Source organism: Citrus clementina, unplaced genomic scaffold (assembly GCF_000493195.1).
Source record: "Citrus clementina cultivar Clemenules unplaced genomic scaffold, Citrus_clementina_v1.0 scaffold_1, whole genome shotgun sequence".
Classification (NCBI taxonomy): domain Eukaryota; kingdom Viridiplantae; phylum Streptophyta; class Magnoliopsida; order Sapindales; family Rutaceae; genus Citrus; species Citrus x clementina.
In genome coordinates this window covers 4,446,840-4,471,656 of record NW_006263303.1, presented here as the reverse complement: position 1 = coordinate 4,471,656, position 24,817 = coordinate 4,446,840, and the positions used below count along the sequence as shown (strand labels likewise).

The 24,817-nt window shown below is 34.6% G+C and overlaps 4 protein-coding genes across 9 annotated transcripts; all 4 read left to right on the top strand.

Annotated features, from left to right (window-relative positions):
* Positions 1 to 276: 276 nt before the first annotated feature.
* LOC18054515 (TBC1 domain family member 13) lies at positions 277 to 3,932 on the top strand. Of its 4 annotated transcripts, none has more exons than XM_024178602.1 (9): positions 277 to 712; positions 1,112 to 1,204; positions 1,674 to 1,840; positions 1,934 to 2,086; positions 2,170 to 2,268; positions 2,667 to 2,795; positions 2,931 to 3,110; positions 3,353 to 3,469; positions 3,620 to 3,932. In XM_024178602.1, the coding sequence occupies exons 3-9, from the start codon at positions 1,784 to 1,786 to the stop codon at positions 3,797 to 3,799; spliced, it is 915 nt and encodes a 304-aa protein (XP_024034370.1). In that variant the 5' UTR covers positions 277 to 712; positions 1,112 to 1,204; positions 1,674 to 1,783; the 3' UTR covers positions 3,800 to 3,932. The 4 variants fall into 4 exon arrangements, with proteins under 4 accessions (XP_024034370.1, XP_024034371.1, XP_024034369.1 ...); XM_024178603.1 differs by having other exon boundaries at positions 1,671 to 1,840; XM_024178601.1 differs by having other exon boundaries at positions 1,327 to 1,840.
* A 1,625-nt stretch (positions 3,933 to 5,557) lies between these two features.
* On the top strand, positions 5,558 to 6,506 carry LOC18054514. Its single transcript, XM_006450863.2, has 2 exons — positions 5,558 to 5,861; positions 5,963 to 6,506. The coding sequence occupies exons 1-2, from the start codon at positions 5,714 to 5,716 to the stop codon at positions 6,193 to 6,195; spliced, it is 381 nt and encodes a 126-aa protein (XP_006450926.1). The 5' UTR covers positions 5,558 to 5,713; the 3' UTR covers positions 6,196 to 6,506.
* A 12,112-nt stretch (positions 6,507 to 18,618) lies between these two features.
* On the top strand, positions 18,619 to 20,207 carry LOC18054512. Its single transcript, XM_006450860.2, has 3 exons — positions 18,619 to 18,827; positions 19,348 to 19,504; positions 20,054 to 20,207. The coding sequence occupies exons 1-3, from the start codon at positions 18,743 to 18,745 to the stop codon at positions 20,205 to 20,207; spliced, it is 396 nt and encodes a 131-aa protein (XP_006450923.2). The 5' UTR covers positions 18,619 to 18,742.
* A 448-nt stretch (positions 20,208 to 20,655) lies between these two features.
* On the top strand, positions 20,656 to 23,169 carry LOC18054511. Of its 3 annotated transcripts, none has more exons than XM_006450858.2 (5): positions 20,656 to 21,076; positions 21,759 to 22,006; positions 22,267 to 22,357; positions 22,657 to 22,750; positions 22,940 to 23,169. In XM_006450858.2, the coding sequence occupies exons 1-5, from the start codon at positions 21,030 to 21,032 to the stop codon at positions 22,991 to 22,993; spliced, it is 534 nt and encodes a 177-aa protein (XP_006450921.1). In that variant the 5' UTR covers positions 20,656 to 21,029; the 3' UTR covers positions 22,994 to 23,169. The 3 variants fall into 3 exon arrangements, with proteins under 3 accessions (XP_006450921.1, XP_006450922.1, XP_006450919.1); XM_006450859.2 differs by having other exon boundaries at positions 20,657 to 21,076; positions 22,681 to 22,750; XM_006450856.2 differs by having other exon boundaries at positions 20,659 to 21,076; positions 22,684 to 22,750.
* Positions 23,170 to 24,817: the final 1,648 nt, after the last annotated feature.

Below are 24,817 nucleotides of genomic sequence, written 5' to 3'. Positions count from 1 at the left end.
ATTCTTAACGGCAAAAGTTAAAGAGTAGAAGAAGGGCGAGAGGACGGACTCTCATTCTTTTCCTTTTTTCTTTTAATTTTAAATATATCAAAAACGGTAGCATTTTGGAGAAGCAAAAAAAAAAAAATTAAAACAAAACGACGCCGTTTTATTTTTTTCGGAGTTTAACCCGGGCAAACATCAGCAATCTTGAATTAATCAAAAGAACGGACCCACCTACCAATCAACTGTATTAACTACCAGTCTTCTTCAACAAACAGAATGCAACGGCACTGACTAATCGAGTTATGATCCCCGATTCATGAACCATTTTTTCCTTCTCGTGGAACCACTACAAACAAAGTTCATCAACCCAGCTCGCCTGAGTCACCGCCATTCACTCAGTGCCACAATGTTCGAAGGCAAGCTCAATCTCCCCGAAAAGGCTTGCCGAGCGTTTCCCGATCGGCTCGGGAGCTTGGCGGCCGGCTTTGACATTAAAGACGACAGAAGTGGAAAGTCCGATTCCGCATTCGAGTCCGGTGAAGAGCTCGAGATTTTGAAACCGAACGGGCCCGGGTCGGCTCCAGAGAGCGAGGATGATTATGTGGAGATGATGGAAGAGCATTTCGAATCAAGGGTCCGGCGAAATCCCAAAAAATACGGGTCGCGTTTGGTCTCCGTCAAAGAAGTTATCGCTGCGGATGATAAAAGGTCCGATCTTGAATACGAGGTGAGAATGTGATGTTTCATTGTTTAATTTTCTTGTAAGTGCTCTTGAGTTTCATTTGTATTGAAATATTGTTCTTCTAAGTTGAATGTGTGTTTTTTCCCCAGCTCGTATGTATGCAATGTGACAAATGGAAAGTTTGGTATTAAATTCTTAGTTCTTTTCTTTCTGTGGGTAAAAAAAAAAAAGTAAATTAGGGTTTATTACTCGTATTGTGCATGTCATCATTGATTGTTAAAAATGATTTTTGAAAATTGATGTCAAATGCTTCATTACTTTTTTCTTTTGATTTATTCCTCAGTAAACAAAAAGGTTATGTTGTTTACGCGTATCCTCCACTATTTGTAATGTTTGATAATTTGTTCTGCATTGCTTATTTATATATTTATATTATGTGGACAGCTATCACAGAAGGAGATAAACTTGGAAAAGTTACAAAGGATTGCTGATACAGGGCTTCCTGATGGAGGAGGCTTGCGTGCTACTGCTTGGAAGGTAGGGCTTAATTTTTCTGTCACTATTATGTTGTGATCATGTAAACTGCTAACAATTTCGAAGTATAAGAATTATTCGAGCAGGGAAATCTAACTTGATTTGTGACTTTACACCTTTGTCAGTGTTGAAGCTTACTGCATTCCACCAGAAGCAGTAGGAATTTGATATAATCTGATAACACTTTTTAATGGATATTGATCATGGTCGCGGAAGAAGAAGACCTCAAAAATAAAAGATTAATAGTGGCACTTGAATCCCCCTCCCTTCTTTTTTCATCAGTGCTTGTTGATTACGTATATATGATTAATTATGCTAACGCTTATAATTTTGAAATGTGAAAACTTGTAAAACAATAGCTATGCTACCACCAATAATGCAGACATTTCAGTGACAAAATTATATGAACTTTAACTGATTGCTGTTTGTTTTGAATTGTGTATCATTTCCCTTGCACGTTTTATTACAGCAGCTGCTCTTAGGTTATTTGCCTTCTTGTCGTGACTTGTGGGAAAAGGAGCTGACGGAGAATCGGCAGAAATACTTAAAGCTGAAAGAGGAACTTCTCTTGAGTCCTGTAAGATGCTAACTACTCCGCACTTTTTATTTACTGAACACTCTCCTCAATACGTAGCCAATGTAAGCTTCCTACATTTGTTCGTGATGTGCACTATTTTTTGGTTTGTGCCTTAGTCGTTATCATGTACTAATCAAATTTTTATATCTAGACAGTCAGAAATCACAAGGATTAAAGATGAAGTATCGAATTACAATGACCAGAATGCTGACAATGATGTTGATGGACCACTTAGGAGACAAGAAATCTCTCAAGAAGATCACCCTTTGAGCAGTGGTAAGGCCAGTGTTTGGCATCAATATTTCCAGGTATATCTCTTCTTCATTCCAAGGCATCTCTTGAATTTCTTGTGCTGAATCTGAAACTTTATCAATATGCAAACATGCTCTAGCATATAGAGATAGCAGAACAAATTGATCGTGATCTACAACGCACACATCCGGACATGAAATTCTTCTCAGGAGATGCAGCATTCAGTAGAAAAAACAGGGTATTTTTCCCTCGCCGATTTGCTTATTCCATGTACTTGGATTTGATTTTTATATTTTTTTTTCAAGGTGAGTTTCAGTTCTCAACATTACATAATAGATGTGTTCTCTTGAAATATTTTCCGAGTTTTTTTGCATGCCCTGGAGAAGATGGATTGGATTCTGCTTGTCAAAATCTCAAGATTTTTGTTCCTAGGTTGAATGTTTTGTATTGCCACTAATGCATTGCCTCATCTTATTCTTTGCATATGGTTTAGACTTAGACAGAACCTTGTTTATTAGTTTTGCTATTCTGAGGGGCAAGGTTCATATTGCGTCATATGAAATAACTTTCTCCTAGAAAAGAAAAAGCTGGACTTTTCCCAACTGAACTATATATGTGATACATTTTATTCTGCAGGAAGCAATGAGGAATATTCTTTTACTGTTTGCAAAACTGAATCCTGTTATTCGCTATGTTCAAGGCATGAATGAAGTATTGGCACCAATGTACTATGTATTTAGTACTGATCCTGATGAACAAAATGCTGTAAGAATCACACTATATTCTTGGTTTTCGTTTTGCTTGTTTTGTGCTCCGTACTCCATACTATAATGTCCTCTTGGGGTCCAAGTCCAACAAAGTAACATCATGCTGAATTTGAAGAATAATATTTGAGTTCAGGAAAATGCGGAGGCAGATAGTTTTTCTTGTTTTGTTCGACTCTTAAGCGACTCAGTGGATCACTTTTGTCAACAATTGGATAATAGTTCGGGGGGTATCCTTTCAACTCTTTCTCACTTAGCGGAGTTATTGAAAGCTAGTGATGAGGAATTGTGGCGGCACCTTGAATACACAAACGAGGTACTTTAAATTAATTGCATTACAGTATATACTGTACATGCCCTTTTCCATGTTCAAGATGTTCTATATCAATATTTTGGTCAAATAGTTCAAGTTCTACATTTCTATGACATCTATACTCCCTTTAGCTTCACTTTCAAGCTGCAGGAAGACGTCTTCTACAATCTGCTATTTTTTATTTTATTTTTTCTATTTTTTGGGGCTATATCCATGAAAACTTATATCTGCTTCTTGTTAAACAGATTAAGCCACAATTTTATGCATTCAGGTGGATCACGTTGCTACTTACTCAAGAATTCAATTTGCAGCCCATCTTAAGAATTTGGGATACTCTTTTGAGTAATCCCTTTGGCATTCAGGTCTTTGTCTCCGAAACTCAATGTGCTGGAGGCCTAAAACTTAAAACTATTATTCTGCCTGTTGATCTAGTTTTTCTTGCCCATTTCTGTTTGCGAATTACATGAGTCTGAAGTAATGCTGATTTAAGTGCAATCCTCTACTTTATGCAGCATATGCTGTTACGAGTCTGCTGTGCAATGCTACTGTGCATGAAAAACAGACTATTGAGTGGTGATTTCGTAGCTAACTTACAGCTTTTACAACACTATCCTGATGTCAACATAGAGCACCTTCTTCAGGTAGCCCGGGATCTTAGCCCTGATACATCTTCCTGTAGCTTGTCCCCATAAATTTATAGCATCAATGCACTTGTACATACAAACATCTGTGTTTTTTTTTTTTTCTTTTACTTAAAAATAGTTTGTAATTATGATCCTATGCCTTGATTTTTGATCTAACCCGAAACAATATCAATCATAGTTTCGAAAGAATGAACTATTATCAGTAATGAGTTATGAACTTTCATTTTTGTCTTTTTGTTTCAATGATCTATGTGGGAACCTAACTTGGGACTTTAACTTGGACTTACTAGGTTGCCGATTGTTTAAGACCTTTTCAACCAAGCTAAACAAATGTTGACTAGAACTTCTGTAATTTTTTAAAGGAGTGAATGCATTTCCAAGGAAGCTCTTTCTTGTGGGAATCGACACCTTATTTCCCCAATATATTAAATTGTTGATAAGGCCCTTCTTGCGGGTTGCTTGTGAAACCAAAATTTAGATCTCAGACTTTTATGGTATCTTACTTAGCTTTGATTGGCAGATTCCGAGTCAGTTGCAAGTAGCTAGCATTTAGAGAAAATTTATTGGAGCTTAAATTCAATAATACGCATACACAAACCAACTAATTGTGTGTTCTTCGTAAAACTCGACTTGGAAAAAGCTCAGTCTATGGTCAGCTGCCTTATCCAAGGTTTGCTTAAATTATTGTCCAAGAAGTTAACTAACCATTTCTTTAATAACTATTGATTTTGATTATAGATTGGTTTATAATTTGAATGTCAAATTTTGCCAATTGGGTATCTCATATATGATTGGTGGTTTCCATATAAATGAAAAAATTACTAGTTCACAACATCATATTGAGTCCATTATTGAGGAAATAATTGGTCCATCATCATATCAACACCAACCTGATTGGATAGATTGAGTTGGAGTACATGTCAAAGCGAAAGGAGGAGACCTCACTTGCACTGATTGAAAGCCAACCCCAAACACACATTTCTTTCAAGAGCGTCGCTCCCACTCACAAATATTGACAAGATTTGGGAGTTTTGTTCTCTCAGTGAACAATATAATCATGCCTAAAAAAAAAAAAAAATCCCAAAAGGAGTACTACATTTTCTACATCCATCACCATGGGTCTTATTATTGTAAGACACATTACACATATGGTACCTAACGCTAAGTCTCTAACAAGGCCCCCAATGAACAGTTTATTTGATTTGATAAAATGGAATGAAGCTCTAATATCATTGGCCAAAAGTCATTTTCCTATCTGCAACAACAATATAAAACAAGAAGCTATATCCAAGCCTCTTAAATCTCCAATCTTATGGCACGGGATGCTCTGACACATCATGGTTTTTAAAAACAAGAACATAAATATTAAATTAAATCATCCCTCCCATACGCTCTCTCCACAGCGTGAGCCTCACCCCCTTCCCTCTCAATTGAATGATTCATAATGACGAATTAGATGGTAAAACTCAAGTAATCATAAAACTAATTAAACCAATATTTTGCCATCAAATATGACAAAAGAGTTCTGTTAATTGTTAATTTGTTATTTATTACACATCTGTAAAAACGTCATCACCAAGCTGGCCAATGTTTTTTAGGTCTTTGGTTCCAAAACACATGGTTACGTTCATTATTATGGCTTTTTTAACCTTTTTAGGTGAAAGAAGGAGGAGACATTTACCGCACAAAAAGTTGAAATTCAAAATTAAAATAAGGATTCACTTTCCACGCACAAGTATGAAATAAAAAATAAATAAAAATATCAACCATTTGATTATTATTATTTACTTTTTTATAATTGTTTTATTGTTGTCAGTCTCCCACCACCAGTTCAATTCATCATCCTATTAAACAAAGACAAAGCATCATCTAAATTCTCGTTCATAAGTACATGTACTGCTGAATCTTTTTGTTTTTATTTTTGGCTTTCAAAGTTTGTTTAGACATCAGCATCATCATACCATGACTTCAATATTGAGCTCGCAGGGGATGGTGTTAGCCACGGCCATGGCTGCCGTTTCTGGTACTGTAATCCTTCTGGCTTTTCGCCTTCAGAAACCTTCAGAAATTCCTCAGTCACAGCAGGTCCTGCGATCCTGTATCTGTTCTGGTGAGCACAAAATTTTCATTTCTTTACACAATAATTTTTAAAAAAGAAAAAAACATTTTTTTGGCTAATAATTGATATTTTAAATTTTGTGTTATTTGCAGATGGGAATAAGAAGAGGGAAAGGAAGAAGAAAAGGGTACACTTTGCAGAAGATGTAGTGGATCCAAGAGGAAATGGAGATGAATTCAGGAAGCAACATGTTGTTAAAAAAGCTTCATCTTCATCATCATCTTCAAGGTTCAAGACAAGTGGAGGAATGCCTGCAAACAGAGTGGCTCTTTACAACGGAATTTTAAGGGATCGTACGGTGCAACGATTGGCCTACTCCTATTAATTAGTTAATCAAGATTATGTGCAATTAATGATTAATGTGTGCTTAGTTATAATTAATATCTTCCAATTAGAGAGCCCTTCTATGTACATATTTTTTTTTTCTCTCTTCTTTTCCTTCTCAATATTTACAAGTTGGGACTTGGGAGAATTGAGATGGTGATGATGATGGGTGCTTTTGCTGAATTAGTATGCGGGTTTATCTTCTTGGATTAGGATTTTCACAAGGCTTGGTGGGTAATTTTCCTGCTCTTTTTTAAACCAAGGGGATGGCTGACTTCTTGTATTTTGTTCATGAATTGAAATGTAATTTATGAATATTTTCTCTGTTTTTTTTTTTTTATGGGTTTATTGATTGTATCTATAAGGGTTCACCAAGCAATTTCGTGGATTCAAAGTTCACATGTTGATGATAAAATTTCATTAAAGCCATGGTACATTTGAGGGCAGGAGTTCTAAAATCCTCTCTTGACAATTGGGTGAATGTGGAAAAATATCCTGTCAAGTCCTAATTAAATTTGGGTCTAAGATTAATCTTTATGATGTAAAATTATAATTGGCAAACAAAATTATTCTAGCAAAAGCTTCTCTACAATGAATAGAGAAAATTTTCTTTCAAAAATGGAGATATGGTCAAATATTAGCTGTAATTATGTATTTTTTTTTCTCCAAAGTACATGATATGATATAGGGTTATTATCATTTTACTACTAAATTTTTACTGACATATCATGTCAGTATCAAGATTTACCGAAAAGTATATTTTACTACTAAAGTTTTACACCGTTGTCAATTTACTACAATTCCGTTAATAACGTTAAAAGTTTACTGATGTCATAAGGACATCAAAAACATTTCTAGCTGTAAGAGTAAAATTGTCTGTTAATTTGATAGATGAATTATCATTTTACTACTAAATTTTTAGGGGAATTATCATTTTACTACCAAACTCTTGGGGATAAAATCGACTTTTAACTCAATTTCCGTTAAAACATTAACATTTTCTTAACGGAATGGTAGTGAATTAATAACGGCGCAAAACTTTGGTAGTAAAATGTACTTTTCGATAAATTTTAGTATTGACATGATATGTCAGTAAAACTTTGGTAGTAAAATGATAATTTTCCTATGATATAAAATCTTAAGTAGAAAAATATGCCCTTCCAAATTCAACGGAGATAATAAATGTGAAATTAAAATTAAGAAACTAAATTTCAATTTCTTTTTATATATCATCATAATACAATACATCCATATTGCGACCCTGCAACTTGAAGCAATCTCCATGCGTATTATCTTCTCTTGGAAGTGTGGAACTAACTCCTCACATGTTAATGTCTGGGTACGTTCTAGCAAAGTATGAACAGAACCATGTGACATGATTCTTGCTTTCTCAGCCCACAAACTTTTATTCTACAACAATATATCCATACATTTTTAAAAATTAAATTATAGAGAGGCTACTACTCAATAGTCAATTCCCTTAACAAAAACCCCCAAATTTATTTATTTTATTTTATTTTTCCTTCAAAGCTAAGTGAAGGACCCTTTGCAACGCTTCAATAAGTCTCAAGTCATGTTCTACTATTGAATTGGGTCAACAAATGGGAAGGGACGTGATTTTAAAGTCAAGTTGTGGGTATTCGGACTTCAGAGTTGCTTTTGTTGTATGTCCTTTTTGTTTAATTCAATGAGATAAAGTGGCTGATTCCAAATAAAAGAATTTTATGTGGACACGTGTTGAGCAGCTGTTGGTGTGATTAGCAAAACAGAAAGTAAGGCCTCTAGAACATAGTATGGGCAACAGTGAGTTTCGTTGGGGTTGCATCGATTTTGGAGCAGAATCTTTTTATCACCACTTCAGTTTCCTTGCCTCTTTTATATTTTTGTGGATATTGTAGTCCCCTTTTATGTTGCATGTGGGCACATATTGTATCCCATATTTTTCCCATATATATATATATATATATATTTTGTTTGGTTCACTATTTTATTAAATTCAATCAGGCAGGTTCACAAATTCCAGAAAAGTTGGTTACCCCAACCTACCCATTTTGAGTGTTTGACCAATCATTTATCATCCCATCCAATAGGAGAAAAGAAAAAGAACAAAAGAGGGGGAAAAAAAAGAAAAGAAAGAAAAGCACAAAAAGAAGCCGGCAATAAGGTCCCCTAGAAGAAATAAATATTAGTTTCTTATTGAAGTGTTTTTCACGGCTAGTTCTTTTTTTTGCCCCTTTTTCTCCAATATTGCATTACAATATAGCGATATTACATCATGTATTTGTCTGTTCAGTCTTGACTTGCATAACTTTACAATGACCATAATTCGAAAATTATCTATGGGTCTTATTCACGAGGCATAAACAAGGATGGCCATGACGGGTGGCGATTGTCCTCTCAGGATTTGGTCCAAATCACAAATCGAAAAAATATTTTTTAAAAAAAATTCAGTGTTAAGCCGATGAGTTTTTGGAACACAAAATTAGATTTGATTGTTTCTTAAACTTAACAGCCCTCACAATATGACATCTCTAGTCGGATATAATTGAACCGTCATATTTGTTGCTAAAAGATTATAATTGTTCTAAGATTTAAATGGCGTCGTGATTAGTAGCATAATTAATTCATAGAGCAATGATAAGGAAAAAAGATACATAGCCTGTTTTCATTAATTTCTTTGTCTTTTCCAGCCTCGGGCGTGTGCTTAAATTCAATACAAATCATGGATTAGTTGGATTTCATGGGGAAGAAAATTGCTGCTGCAGCCTGCAAATAAACCTTTTTTTCTTGGAGACATTGATTTTGCAGAGGCTTCAGCAATCTTAGAAGGCCTTAAATTAGGGATTGATTCCTCATTTACTCTTATTGTTTTTTTAAAAAAAACTTCCCCCCCCCCCCCCCCCCCCCCCCCCCCCCCAACAAAAAAAACCCAAAAAAAAAAAAAAGAAATCGTGAAGGAATCCGACATGGATCTACACAAGAAGATAACTAGATAAGGAAAGATCCTTTTGATCAAATCAAATCACTAGCGAAGTTGATGTGTAAAGAATGGTTACATCTAACAGTTCTACAAACACTTCACTAAAAAGCGCCACCAGCCACCTACAATTCGATGATATGTTTCGACTTTCGACAATAGACTGCAGTGGATTCTTTTCACATCCCTTTTTTTTCCTCTTTTTGACTGTTGCCCGATGCCACTTTCTGAAAATAAAACAAATGATTTAGCGTGAGGCGGTGGTGTGGAGCTGTGTTATGGGGTCTACTAAGGATAATTTGATTCGCAAGCAATCCCATATGAAACCACCACTATGTACATTACGGGGTCTATTTATGTCGTTCCACCAGTGACAACCTCATACGTGACAATCGCATATCAAATCACCACTCTCTGTATTATGGGCTCTATTTCTATAGTTCTACTAATGATAATTTAATACGCAGTAATCCCATATGAAATCACCGCTCTCTAGAGTCATGCTATGTTATATTATATGTAATATATAAATCTTAGGTTATTACTCAAAATTAAAAAGTTACCCCATATAAAATAATTAAATGATCATAGATGATAACATAATCTAACCCCCCCCCCCCCTCCCCTACAAATAAATAAACTGTTTTTCAGCTTTTGATTGTCCTATACCTAACCACGGATTAGTAGTAATTATAACGTGTGTAAGTCAATTAATTACTAACCTAGCCTCATCATTGGGCGTGGGTGACATAATCTCACGCGGTTGATCTGATTCTTTGGCCCCATACTCAAAGACATCTTGATTTTAGGGCAAAGGGTTCGAGCCCCAATTGGTCGATGCCACGTTGACATGACGCATCCATTGAACACGCTTCCATCATTCATCACCGCAACAGTAAAGCTTACATTACATATGCAAGCAAATCTTATGGTTTGATGCTTCGTGGATTCACTTTCCTCGTGACCTCACCAAACTTTACATTATTTTTTTAATAAAGGCTTTGCTACTCTTCAATTTTCTACTCTAAATCATAAAATAATAGCCATTATTATAACAATAATTTATAATTATCTGAAACATCATAGAACGTATAGTCTTATATGTTAAAACTTCAAAATTTGTATGTTTCATATTGTAAAAATTTAATATTCTTTTAATTATTATATACACCACCTCACATTTTTTGTTACATCATTAAAGATTTTACCAGTTAATTCAACTGATTAACACAAACATTCTTTTTACGTTTAAAATTACAAAACTCTCATGTAATATATGCACAATAGTTAAATTATCCCTAAGAAATTTATTGTTCTTTTCTAAGTGGTCCATGAAGACACACACACACACACACACACACACACACACACACACATATATATATATATATATATATATTTATTTATGCTCCTTTTAATTAAAAATAAATAAAAAAGGAGCCAATGCTTTAGCTTAACTAAAGCATATATTAGGCCCCTAAACAACCATATAATAATAGAAAATTAAGGCCACCAATAATGTTTACGCACCCTCGTGTTGCCTCAATCCTTGGTCGTCATGTCATCATCAGGTACGTGTAATTGACAAAAGAAAGCATTTCCTCCTCCTCTTCATTAAAAAAACAAGCAATCAAATGACGACATCTTTGCTTGGTTTAATCGTCAACCATGTTTGCCCAGCTATGTATGTGGCTTGATACCGCATTAACGAATATTGATCATTGTTAAAATAACATAGTGAGGGTAAATGACTTCATTTGTTTGTCATTTTAAAATTTAATTAATTAGGTGTCTTTATGGTGGGTGACGACGGCCATGTCTACCTCCAAACATGGTAAGTTGAATTTCTTGCACCAATTGCAAGTGTTAATAGTGGGCGGCCGTTGAAGATAAGGATCCATTTGAGTGATATATATATATATATATATATACAAGTTAACTTTACTAGTGGTCGTTACGCAAGTTGATGTGCCATCATCGATGAATGTTGGAACTTCTCGAACATATTTTTTTATTGATGAATTGAACGTCTATAATTTACTGTTTATTAAAAAAAAAGAAAAGAAAAGAAAAGAAAAGTGATCCTTATTATTTTATATTGGCCTACAAATTCGGTACGTCAGTTGTAGTATTTTCTGTTTGTGTTAGGGGTTTTTGTTGTTTACTTTTAACTCATGAGCAAATATTTTTTCAAATTAAAAATGAGATATTTAGAAGATTAGTTGACCTTGTAATCCTGTAAAATGATATATCATTATTTTTTTTCTTGCTACATGATATAATATTTTAAAATCATTATTAATTTTTCATCTATAGAATCTATTTAATCCAACGGTACCTACTTGAATGACTACTTGAATACTAATTTTTAATTTCTGAATGCAAACCATTGACTTTAAGTGGAAAAAAAATCATTATATTGAATGGATCAAATAAATGAAAAATATAATCATGATTTAAGTTAAAAAAAAAGTCAAGTAATTATTTCAACTATTCCGTTGAAAGTAATGTGATATTTGTCAACTAAATTATGCTTCTAGTTCACTATTTTCAAACTAATTCATCATTGCAATTCAATCACTCAGCCAAAATCAGAGCCACTCCCTCACAATCGCAGCAGTTTGAACTCCCACAAAAAATATTATGAAGGATTTAATTTATTTCTCTATTATGAGTAGAGATAATTTTCTCCATTTCGAAACATTAATAGAGTAGAACTAGATACTGCTGTATATGATTTAATGTAAACTAATAACAGTAATTGTTTGATTATAAATATTAATAATATTCTCATATAATATGAGTTGTAATATGAGTAATGGTATTATATAATTCAAAAAAATTCATCACATCAACTACTTGCCATCCAACTCAATGACTACCACAAACATGAAACGTGGAATCTTGAAACTCCTGGAATGTGTTACAGTGTTAGCATTTTTTTCTGTTTTTTGGAAAAAGTAAAAGGGTTACTAGTTTTGGGCCGGGTCCATTGTTAATCCCCAGTAATGGTAAGACAACCTTTCCAAATTCCTAATTAACTCTAACTGAAGTTGAATGGGCCTTGACAGGCTTGAGCCAGTAGTTGACCCAGCCCAAATATAACCCTAAACTCCACCACTGCACTGCCAGGGAAAGGCGCACATCGCTGGGGAAAGTTAAGCGAGCAAGTGTGTGTCAGTTTGTTTGTTGAGTGCTTGGAAGTCTTCCCTTCAGCCTTTCCAATCAGGTACCAATGTTTTGTTTTTCCTGCTCTTTTTGTCTTCCTTGATTGTACGCAAATTATTATAAATCATTGCACGGTTCATTTTGTTAGATCGAATTTCTATTTGGTAACAGCGGCGTGCTGAGTTCTTTTGCATTTCTTCTATTCTCTTTCGTGGTAGTGAGAAAATAAAATTCTACAGTTGTGTTTGGAAACTTGGATATCTTTTTTGTCTCGCAGCTTGGGTTTTATATATATATATATATATATATATATATATATATAATTTGATAATATTTATTAAATTTGTAATTTCCACCTGGGTTCTGAACTTCTGATGATATCTCAAGTATAAACGAATTCTCATGATTTATGCATTATGATGACTATCAGTGTGAGTGTTTTTCAAATTTTTGTTTTAGTAATTGAACTTGTTTGTTTATTCTATAAGAATTTGTAACTATTCTTTTCACAAGTGATGATTTTATTGGCATCTTTTGTAACTTGTTTTATGCTATTACTTGTAGCGCATTGTTTAAATTTCTATAGGTTATAAGAATTTTGTGTAAAGGGAGTAGCGATTTATGTTGACTCTGATTGAAACTATTATGACCACTTATGTGTTTAGATATAATAAATATACTTTTGATGGCTCTTCTTAACTTTCATTTTCCAGTAGCAATGAAGGTGCGATCATCCGTGAAGAAGATGTGTGAGTTTTGTAAGATAATTAAACGTCGTGGTCGTGTGTATGTAATTTGCTCTGCTAATCTGAAGCACAAGCAACGACAGGGCATGTCAACATTCGCAAATGAAGGACTAATCCCTTTCACGTATGTAATCTGATCCATCCCCCCCCCCCTCTCTGTGTATTCATTTACAGTCCTTTTCTCAGAGCTCTGAATTAGAACAAGCGTTGTAATAATCCAATATATGTGCATGTGTAAGTGCATTTTCTTACAGGATAACTATTACTCCAGGCCTTTCCTCGTTGATATTCCCTTGAGCTGTTGTGATCATTATTGACGTCAGAAAAGTGGTCTATCTATCATGGAGTCAAAAATATTATTGTTTTGATAGATACGAGTTTCATGCTATTGCACTGGCCAATTTTTCAAGACTTTGAATATCATTTGTTAGTTTATGGTAGGTTTAAGAGAATTCCAATAAATTTTCAAGAGTTTGAATATCATTTGTTAGTTTATAGTAGGTTTAAGAGAATTCCAATTTTTTGTGTTGCCTGCTGCACTTGTTACCCATTTTTTCATTTTACGATTCAAAATGTTAATTGCCATGGAGTAATTATGATTTATAATTGTATGCTTGTGACTCTCTTCTTAGTTGGACAGGCATAAGATTATTCATTGACACCCCTGAAGGCTAGAACCAGAGCTTACCAATTGAATGAGCCTATAATCTATTTATCTGAAAGAAAAGCCATTTATTGTCATAATATTGCTTGTTGGTATCTTTTTCCAGGTCCGTGGAGACCAATGTCAAGCAAGAAATTGCACCAAATCACAACATCAGAGCAGGGCTGGCTTCTCTGATACCAAAAAAGCATGAGTCATGGTCAATCATCTATGGATGGAGGGCCAGTCTTGCATCTCTGCTGTTCAAACAAGGAAATTAGATCAGATCATAAAAATCGGATTATTTTGAAGTTATAATCAACTGATAGTGCTGGATTTTTGTGCTGCCTTTGGATGTTTTGTTGGCGTTGCTGCTTTATTTCAATCTATGTTACCATGGTCACATTTTAAAAACGCATGCTTTAAGTGTTCGGTTTAATTCTTCTACTAGTCGATTTCCAAGTTATTACTCTCGGAATTAGCTATACGGAAGAAGTATATTTGCTGGAAATATCTAAGATGTGGAAAGATTTTAGGGGCAAGAGAAAATGCTTGTGTTTAATGATGTACTCTTGACTAATATTGAGAAAATGTTTACCTACTACCTAGTGGTGGATAAAACCCATTGCAACTTTTTAGACTTATGTAATTCAGGAAGGATGTCTAGTGCCTACTACCTATCTGTGGGATACGGCGCAAAGTAGCCCAGTTTATCCAACCCAACCTATGAATCATTGCGGACCTCAATTTGAAAGAAGGGTTTTGTAATGGCAACACGGGCTTATAACATACAAGTGCTAGTACTTGGGCCCAGTTTTGAGAATGAGTTCTACTGTAAGACGGGCCTCTTCTTCTTCTTCTTTTTTTTTTTTTAAGTGGAGTTATTGGCATCCCGCCCTTTTCTGAATATACCTCAATAAAATATTTAAAAATCATATAATCACTTGTAACACTCTATGAATATTGAAAGTAACCTTAATTTATTGAGATCTCTTCCTTATTGTGTAGTGAGTTTGCCGTTGGATTAGCTCTAGTAGGTTATATGTAAAATATAGAAGTTCAAAGAATGTTTATCAAAATCAAATTATTGTTCAACTTCCCCTATGACTACCAGTTGACTATGACTACTAGTTGATAACGAGTTTTGAAACTAAAAGGAAATTTCATGATATACAGTGAATTATTAAAGACTTCTAGCAAGTATAATAAGCCTTCATGTACTCTTTCTTTCCTTTTTTTTTTAATTACATGAGACTATTATTCATATTACAATTCATATTATATGAGATTATAACTAATTTTTACAATCGGACAATTACTGGGACTAGTAGTTCTCTAATATTTAGGGGACATCAACTCCACTCACATTTTAAAAGGGAGAATACTACATTCACTTAAATTTAAGGAAAGAAATTAAATCATAGTTGTGAGAGAGTGGTTATAGCCACTCGGGCTGTTGTGAAAATTTTTAATATATTCGCAAGCGCACGAATCTAAACATAAAATAGTAGTAACGAGGTCGAACCCACATGGTTTGTTATAAATTGAAAAGTTTAATTTAAATCTAAAATTAATTAATCCTAACCTAGTTGAGCAAATTGAGTTTTTAAGAGAAATAAAACTAATAAAACTAAGAAAACAAATAAAGTTTATGGAAATTCAATAAGACAAATGTTATCAAGGTTTTAGAATCCACCACTATTCAACTAGCAATTATCTGATTGTTAATTAATCCTTAATTTTAGAGTGACAACTCGAAATCAATCTATGCCATCTCATGGATATAAAAATTAAGTCTCATTAATATTAATCTTGTGTAGGTTCTTCTTCTCGTTAATAGTATAATATCTAAGCATCTCATGTAAACATATTAAATAACAAATAGTCAAAGTTTTCCTAAACACTCTATGTAAACAATTTAATAAAAGACACCGAGTCAAAGGTAATCTTATATAGACTTCAGAGATCCAAATCCAAGCATAGATTTAGTAAGATATTAATCCTAACAATCAATAATGCATGATAGAATTGGTGAAAAGATTTAAAAACATCCAACTAATCATGTTTGATAGAATTAGTGAAAAGATTTAATAACATCCAACTAATCATGTAAAATAAAAACCATAAACTTTTAAGAACATGTACAGTGAATTAATTAAATAAAAATAATAATTATTTCATTGAATATAGTTTCATTCTTAATCTTAGGATAAAAAAATTAATTAGACATATTTTAATTGAGAGCAACAAAATAAATAAAACCAACCATGAAAAATTAAATTGCTGCTACTTCTTCTCTCTCTGTCGAACGCTCCCTCCTTCAATTGTCTAATGTACGAGCTTTATATAATAATGCCCCATGACCGTGCAATTATTGGCCAAATCTCTATGCTTTATTGGCTGAATCCAATTTGGATTCTAATTCCAATCCTTTTCGCAATTCTAAAATCAAACTTTCTAATTAATGCCACCATTACTTGTCAACACCATAATCCATCAATTTCTTTCCACTTTCGAAAGCCAAATCACGGGTCCCTTTAAATTGCTTTCCATAATATATAGCGCCAACTGCCATGCACATGCAATTTCCATCACTAAATCTTTGTTTTCTAAATGCATGCCCACCGTTCATTATTTGAAGAAATTGCCTTACAATTTTTATCTTCTTGACTTCTATTAATTCATGTCTTTCAATTAATTTCTAATTTAATCTTCATTACTTTGCAAAATGAACTTCTTTATTCTCTTTTTATCCATAATCTCTAATTTATTCCCTGTTCAATAAAATAATTCAGTTAATTAAAAAAAATAAAAATAATTAACAATTATATAATTACGGGTAAAACATGTATATATTATATGCTCATCATCGACATTTGACCGAGTGGTTCTTCATGTACTCTTTCTTTACTCTTAAGTCTTTATGCAATCAAGGGTGGAATTGTAAAGAACCAAAAGGGGTTATAAGAGAACATTGAAGGGTGCCAACTAGGAATGATAATTGGCACCACCCGCAGCGGATTTGCTATTATCAAACCCGCATTTGTACAAAATTTAAATTACTAAACCCGCACCTGCACCTGTTGTAGGCTTTAATTTTTTAAGAAAACCCACCTTCTGCATATTTTGACAATTACCAAATCCGTAATGGTATCCAACAGATTTTTTGTAGGTTTTCACATTTTAAATCATAAATATTTAATATGTAAATTTATATTAATAAGCTAAAACTCCACATAACATACTCAATTTTAAATTTAATCAATGTAAATAAAAAATTAAAATTTCAACATCAATCGAACACAAATTCTCAAATTTAAGTATGAAATATATAAATCCATAAAAATAACCACAAATGCCATAAAAAATTCATGGGTGTGTGGTTGCGACTCACGAGTGAAAGGGAAATGGGTGTGAGGCTAGTACTCATGGGTGAAAGGGAAATAGTTTGGAATGTTAGGTTTTGTAGCTGCTGCTTACAGGTAAAAAAGAAATCATTTGAGTTTCCTTCAGGTTAGGTTATGAGTTGCAACTTGCACACACCACACATGACATGTTTGTACTTTACATTTATTTAATTGATATATTTTTAGATTAAATTATTTTTTCAATTAAAATTACATTAAAAATATTGGAGAAAAAAAGTTGTGGGTTTGACTAGGGGTTGACAAAATACCCGATCCGACCAGAAAAATTTCGAGTTCGGATCGAATTGAGTTATAAAAGAAACCCGATCGGATGAAAATGGTGAAACCCGATCGGGTTGCTTTAAAAAAAAAACCTAAATCTAAACACACACGCCACACACAAACAACATATTCACATTTCACAATACACACAAACACAAAGTCAAACACAAGTCGGGCACACACACACAAACAATTGCAACTACACACAAAGGGCACACACACACACACAAACGATTACAAACACGCACAAATAACACATTAACAACAGCACACGCAGCACAGCAGCAGCAACAACCCACTGCCGACAACCAACCCACGTACACGGCCACTCACCCACCACCCACAACCTCCCTCACTTGCAGCCCACTGACGACAGCCAACCCCCAGCCTCCCCCAAATAAACGAAACACAAACACACACACAACCGAAGCTAAGATCCAACGCCAGACGCAGCAACCACTAAGATTCGACGCCAACCGAAGCCAATCTACTGTTACGAAGTACTCGATCTGTCGATCTACTACTACGAAGTACTAGATCTGTTGCGCCACCTCCATGTCTCTAATCCTCCACAATCACCTAATCCGATTAAAGGTCTATTCAAACCCGACAACACCCATTCGAACTTGGTAAGCTGCAACCCGAATTTTGGCTGTTGACTTTGGGTTTTGCAAGCTTTGAGCCTTCGACAGTGATGCTATAGATGTATATTATATATTATGTGTGAAAGATTAATATTTAATTGGTATTTGGTGGTTGTTAATAATAGGTAATTATGTATTGTTGAATTGTATCCGACCTGAGTAGACTCGAATAATCCAAATTGATTCAAGATCTAACCCGAACCGCATCTAACCCGCATCTGATCCGATCCGAACTCAACTCGAATTATATTCGGATCGGATCGAGTCGGGTTATAAGTTCGGGTTGAGTTCGGATCAATTTTCATTCAACCCGAAACCCGATCGGGTTGATCCGAACTCGATTTTGCCCACTCCTAGGTTTGACGGATATTCATGTAAGTATCCACCAAATATTTAGATAATGCTAAACTCACCCATAAGGTAATGCGGATTTCAATTTTTAATACTAAACTCACTCACAATCCACAAAATTATACAGGTGAATTTTAACTGGTTAATTTGGGTGGATTTACGAAGACAATTGTCATCCCTAACTGCCAACAGTCCAACTTTTTTCATTTTATTTTTAAAAACCATTATAGGAAGTGTTACCGAAAGGCGGCGTGAACCTAGAGCACCGTAATAAAATCCTTCTCGCCGTCGCCACAGCCGCCTCTTTGTTCCTGCCGCCGCAATTCGTGAATGGACGCCACCGCTGCTCGCTCAACGCTCGCTCGACCGCTGATGCCGCCGCCGCTTCACAGCATTCACCAGCCACCACCTTTTGGTATTCACACAGTCAGAGTCTTAGAGAAAATGAATTTATTTTTATATTTTTGTAATTGAAAATTTTAAGTTGCAATTGTGGGGTCTTGCAAGTCAATTTGCTTTATGTGAAAAATCTGTTTCGCGGTAGAATTCGTTCATTAGAAATGGCTACTTTGATGAATTATTTGCAATACCAATATCCGCAGGGTTTTTCAGCTGTTTATAATTGTTTATCGTCTCCAGAGCTAGACAAGGCAAATTGAGTCTTGTGTAATCGATTGCTAAGTTTTGCTCCTTTTTGTGGATCACTTGACCTGTTTATACAAAGTTTTTTTTTTTTTGGGAAGAAAATGTGGGATTGGAAGCACAAGAAATCAAATTTTAATTCCATCGGATTAAACATATGATGAACTTATTGACATCTTCATTAACTTTCTTAGGGGAATCCTGATTAGATAATGACTCTATATATATATACACACATAGAGAGAGAGAGAGAGAGAGTATTTTGATGGCTCTAATTAACTTCCACTTTCCAGTAACCATGAAGGTTCGATCATCCGTGAAGAAGCTGTGCCAGTTCTGCAAGATAGTTAAACGTCGTGGACATATATTTGTAATTTGCTCTGCAAATCCTAAGCACAAGCAACGACAGGGCATGTCAACATTCCCAAACGAAGGACTACTCACTTCCACGTAAGTAATCAGATGCATTATCTTTCCCTGCATTCATTGATAGCCCTCCTCAGATCTGTGAAATAGAATAAGCATCTTGGTAATCCTTAACATACATGTGAGTGTGTAAGTGCATTTTCTTACATGTGAATGTTCACCTGATCATTGTTGTTGTCAGAACAGTCGTCTATCTATCATGGAGTTGGGAGTCCAATTTAGTGTTTTGATAGATACAATTTTCGTACTATTACTTTTCACCAAATTTTTTTGAAAGAGTTTGGTTATCATTTTTTATCTTGCAGGAGTTTTAACAAACTTCTAATTAATTTTCGCATTTACTATCCCATATTCTCAGTATATCACTCCAGAATAGGGCTTTGCATCAAGCATTTGTGATTTAGAATTGTTACCTTGTAACTTTCTTCTTACTTGGGCAGGCATATAATTCATAGTTTCATACGGACACTCCAGAAGCTAATACCCCAAGTTAATCAATTGATGTGCTCATAATTTATATCAGAATTAAAAAAAAGCCGTTTATTTTAATTTGCATGTTGGTGTCTTTTGCAGATTCACGGAGACGAATGTCAAGCAAGAGATTGTACCCAATCACAACTTCAGGGTGGGGTTGGCTTCTCTGATGCCAGAAAGCGATGAGACATCATCATCAATCATCTATGATGGAGGGCCAGTCTTGCATCTGCTGTTCAATCAAGAAAATTAGCTTAGATCACAAATTTAATTTAATATTTTTAATAAAAAAATTTTGCTGCCTTGGCATGAATATGCTTTGATTATTCGCTCATGATAGCTCAGCTGTTTTACATTCTGTAACTCTTTGATTTTAGGTGACATGTACGTAACATACTACCACTGCTAATAAATAAGATACCGGCAATCGGCTGTGATGGTACGTTGTTTCGTTTAAAATTCTGCTCACCTGCACCGACACGTTCCGTTTAACATCGCCTGTTGTCGTAGATGGACTTGCTACTGGGCTGGTTCCGAAGCCCATTGTGAGTCCACGAGGTGCAGCAGAACTTGATTTTCAAAACCCAAAATAGTATGCTGGACTGGACTTTTACTGAGGAGAAAAGAATAATAAATAATAAATGTCTATTTGTTATACACGTTGGATAATCCTCGTCGTCAAATTCAATAACATATAATATCAGTGATTCTGTCGGTAGTTTAGGATTTGGAAGTTATTTTAATTAATTACTTTACTGCAAGTTAAGCAAGCTACCGCACACAATTCATCGACCAATCGCTTCACCACGGGTTTTTTAAACCATCAAATAGGCACCAGGAATGTCGCAAGTGGAAGAAAGAACCGCAACAGCAATAGCGACAACAATAATTCAAATAAATAAATAAATAAATAAATAAAAGGGCTGTTTTAAGTTTGAGGATAAAACGAAACAGAGTCTACACAGACAAGACAAAGTCTTATTAATCCCGCACCCCTACAGAATTATTATTATTATTATTATAATTGTATTTCAATTTCAGAGATTTGTTCTTAGTTTCCACGCAGAGTTGTTATATGGTGACTCCTTACACTTGGATCGATCACTTTCTCGCTTGCATGGGGTAAGTAATCGGATTCCTATTTATTTTTTTCTTCAATCAATTGTTTATTTTCGCTTGATTTTGATGGAGACGGTGTGAATCTGCTGCTTTGGTATTTGAATAGTTTCCGGTATTAATTCTACTGAAAGGTTGCGTTGACTCGTGTGCTGTGTATTTACAATTACAAGTTTGACTTTATTTTGGTTTCTTAATTGATCTTACTATTTATAGAAGGATGATTCAATTTTTTAAGCATTTAATGAATTGATAATTTTTAACTTACTCTTTTTATTCTTTGTTTTGAGCGAGCTACTTATTAGAAGTTGAGCTAATCCTTTACTTCATTCGGTTTCGATACTGATTTTTCTTCATTTTTCAGTTTCTTGATGTGTGGGAGTCGTTTTGAACACTTGCTCTTGAACTCTTAGCAAGTAGCTGGCTGCTAAATTTTCTGTTAGTTCGATGGGTGCTGGTTCTTGTTGTCATCTAGTTCATCCAGTTTCTTGAACCTAGACAAGGTTGTGGTCTTGCTGTTGTTGATGCCTTTTCAAATGATTTTTAATGAGTTTGTATCATGCAATGTTGTCCAATATGGTCTCAGAATTTTAAGTTTAATACCATCCGCCACGGTTGAATAGCTTTGCTGCTAGTAGAGTACCTACTGTATCTGGGTATATGGTTTAATCCGATTGTAACAGCGCAGTGGTTGTTTTGGGTGCTGCACTAAGTCCACACCAATCATTGCTGTGGATGAGCCGACAAAGGGATTGCGAATTCAAGGGCGGGCAGTGAAAAAACCTAGCATATCTGATGATTTTTGGAGCACAAGCACATGTGATCTGGAAAACAGCGCAGTTCAATCTCAGAGAAGTATTTCATCCATCAGTACATCAAACCAGACCCTCAATCACTGTAGTGGCACCAGTAGCAATTCTGATTTTGTCAATCATGGCAAGTTTTATTTTTATTTTATCTTTACTATTCTGATAAATTGCTAGCAAAATATGGCTTGTCTTGTGTATCTTCTGTGATATTGTGTACCTGGGGTTAAAGTGTTTTATAGTTGTTTGGATACTGAATTTATGGCTCTAATTATTTGACACTGGCTCAAGATGTTTTAGTCACAATAGTTTGGCTGTGTTCTTGATCGTGATATTAGATTTGTTAGATCAAATTTAGAGATGCTGATGCTGATATAACATTAATTGCAGGTCTTATTCTCTGGAATCAGGTCAGAATGCAGTGGATTGGAAGTAGCAAGTCAGAAAATCGAACTCAACAAAGTTGGGAATCCAAATCAAGGTGCTTACCTTTACTGCTTTTTCTGTATTCATTTCTGAAGCTTCTGTCCGGCAATTCGGTTGAGTCGACAGCATACTTTCATCTTACTAATACTGCATTGCCTTTGTGTGTACATAGTATTTATATTTCCTTTGATTGATTTATGAAACATATTTTGTGACCACAAAAAATTGAATCAAGTGAGGAGAAATGAGTAAAGAATAGTAAAAGTATTTTAGTCATTGACTGTCATATCTCTTTCTCAAGCAATATCCTTGTGGCTAGTTTTTCTGCTTAGTTTTTCTCACTTTCTTGCTCAGCACTTTAGACTTTTTGGCTCTTAGCAGTTGGCCTGCAACTTATGAAAGTTTACTTGGGACCAAAAATCCTTTTCCCAGGCCTATCCCTCTCTCTGTAAGTTTCTACCTAACATGGTGTCTTTAGAAATTTCCATTTTTTTATTTTTCTTGGGAGCTGGGGTGCGCATAAAAGATGCCTCCCTCTCCGAACACACTTCCCATTGCGGTACAAGAGCCAGCGGTAAATTATTTAAGCTTATGTGAAGCTAGCTGCTTGGTTGCTAATTGGAAATTTAACTGACAGGAAATGGTTGATTTGCTAGTGGACGTATGGGAGCACGAAGGATTGTATGACTAAGAAATTGATTGCAAAAGTGAGAAAAAAAAAATTCAGTTTTTCATATTCCTTCGTTGTCTTTGTTTGTTTAAGAGGATTCTGTAAATAGCTTTCAGGCAACTGAAAGAACATTACTGACCAAACAATGGCTTCTTCTTCTGCTATAGTAAATATATCAGGATACTAATGTTAACCAATTTTCTCCTCTTTGTATATGTGCTGAATTGAACATTTACAGAATAAATTTATTTTCAGGTATTTTTCAACTTTTGTGGTTCAGGCAATGTTTCGTAATAAACCAAATCAGAGGATTGTCAAAAACCATTTTGTGAAGATCTCACTCACTCGTCGTGTACACGTAATTTTCACCGACATCTTCATTTTCGAAAAATAAATGCATGGCTGTTTCTTGAGGCTGAGAGGTTGCTTTGGCAACTTTCATTCGTAGAGTTTAATTTTAATTATTGTTTAATTATCACATGCTTCTTTTTCAAGTATATCATCACATCAACCTTCCAAGTCTTGAGTTATATAGCTGTTAGGTCTTTTGAAGGTTTCTGTGTTGTTGCTTAGAATTTTCAAAGAAATTCATTGGGATAAATATTGTCACTCTAGTACCAGCAGAGCTGCTTGATTCTCTGGTCATCTACGTTCATTCATATTCACATAGAGGTTAACGAGAAGATACAGAGGTTAGAGGTGGATAGAAATTACACTTAGACGCTCATCGACGCTCAAGTTAGTCTTTGTGCTTCAGGTTGAAGAAGACATGGTCCTTTTTTAGCGAGTGTGTTTGAACCTGGCCTTAGAGTGCAAACCTTAAGCGGTTATATGTGGACTGTGTCGGGGTAATTTCGTCACCTTGCCACATGGCACAACTCTATTGGAGTTCTCCCTCCGAAGGTAGGGATATTTCAGTCTTTTTAAGTTTGTGAGCTCCTGGGCCTTTGGCGCATGTTTGAACAATAAGCATGCCCATTATTTCTTTATTTTATCCATATATACCCTCAACTGCTTACTCAGCATCTATAAATAAGATGCATAGATTTAATTTTCACCTCTAATAAACCCCAAAACAATTGATGCTTATGATATCTCTAATATTCGCACTCCTTTAGGCTCATTCAACGACTCCTCTAGTAAAAAACACCTTATAAATCCTCTAGGCGTACAATTATGTCCGTTGAACATTTGTACACGTTTTTCTTTACTAATTATAAGAGTAAATGCACACTTTAATTGATACATTTTATATTTAATAAAGAGTAGCTAGTGGAGTGTTTCATGAAGTGTATCACAAAGATAATTTCTAGCCTAATTTGTAGAAGAAAACAAATTCTAAAATGTGTTGTCACATGAATTTTGGTTAATTTCTGATATATAATTCAATTGGTTTGTTGGTGGCATGGAATCTGAGCATTTATTAAGCTTTTGGCTTTGCAGCTGGAAGAAATGGCAATTTCATCCGTCGGCATTGCATTGCTGCTGGAATTTAAAAAAATTGTGTTTTAAAATATATTCAATCCTCCTGCATTAATAATGACAATTCAATATTCTTTTCTATATAAATAAAATTCACACGGTTGTTATCTTTAATTAATCAGTATCTCGGGAAAATAATGAAAGCGTAGGATTATTTATATTGTACTCTAAAATTCATTCTATACACCCTTATTTCAATAAAATTATTAAATATAAAATTATCTATATGAATTACTTTAGAGAACATTTTTTATGAACCAATAAACATAGGGTGTGTTTGGGAGTGGGGTGTTGTAACTTTTAAGCTGCAGCTGTTGTGTAGTAAAAGCTACAGCGGTGGAGTAGAAGCTATGGTGTTTGATA

Coding starts and splice junctions, on each gene's coding strand:
- LOC18054514 (XM_006450863.2), top strand. CDS start 5,714: ATGACTTCAATATTGAGCTCGCAGGGGATGGTGTTAGCCACGGCCATG. Junction 5,862..5,962: donor GCGATCCTGTATCTGTTCTG/GTGAGCACAAAA, acceptor TGTTATTTGCAG/ATGGGAATAAGAAGAGGGAA.
- LOC18054512 (XM_006450860.2), top strand. CDS start 18,743: ATGGACGCCACCGCTGCTCGCTCAACGCTCGCTCGACCGCTGATGCCG. Junction 18,828..19,347: donor TCACCAGCCACCACCTTTTG/GTATTCACACAG, acceptor TCCACTTTCCAG/TAACCATGAAGGTTCGATCA. Junction 19,505..20,053: donor GAAGGACTACTCACTTCCAC/GTAAGTAATCAG, acceptor TGTCTTTTGCAG/ATTCACGGAGACGAATGTCA.
- LOC18054515 (XM_024178602.1), top strand. CDS start 1,784: ATGCTAACTACTCCGCACTTTTTATTTACTGAACACTCTCCTCAATAC. Junction 1,841..1,933: donor CTCCTCAATACGTAGCCAAT/GTAAGCTTCCTA, acceptor ATATCTAGACAG/TCAGAAATCACAAGGATTAA. Junction 2,087..2,169: donor TTTGGCATCAATATTTCCAG/GTATATCTCTTC, acceptor AACATGCTCTAG/CATATAGAGATAGCAGAACA.
- LOC18054511 (XM_006450858.2), top strand. CDS start 21,030: ATGGTGACTCCTTACACTTGGATCGATCACTTTCTCGCTTGCATGGG. Junction 21,077..21,758: donor CACTTTCTCGCTTGCATGGG/GTAAGTAATCGG, acceptor GTAACAGCGCAG/TGGTTGTTTTGGGTGCTGCA. Junction 22,751..22,939: donor CCAGGCCTATCCCTCTCTCT/GTAAGTTTCTAC, acceptor TTTAACTGACAG/GAAATGGTTGATTTGCTAGT.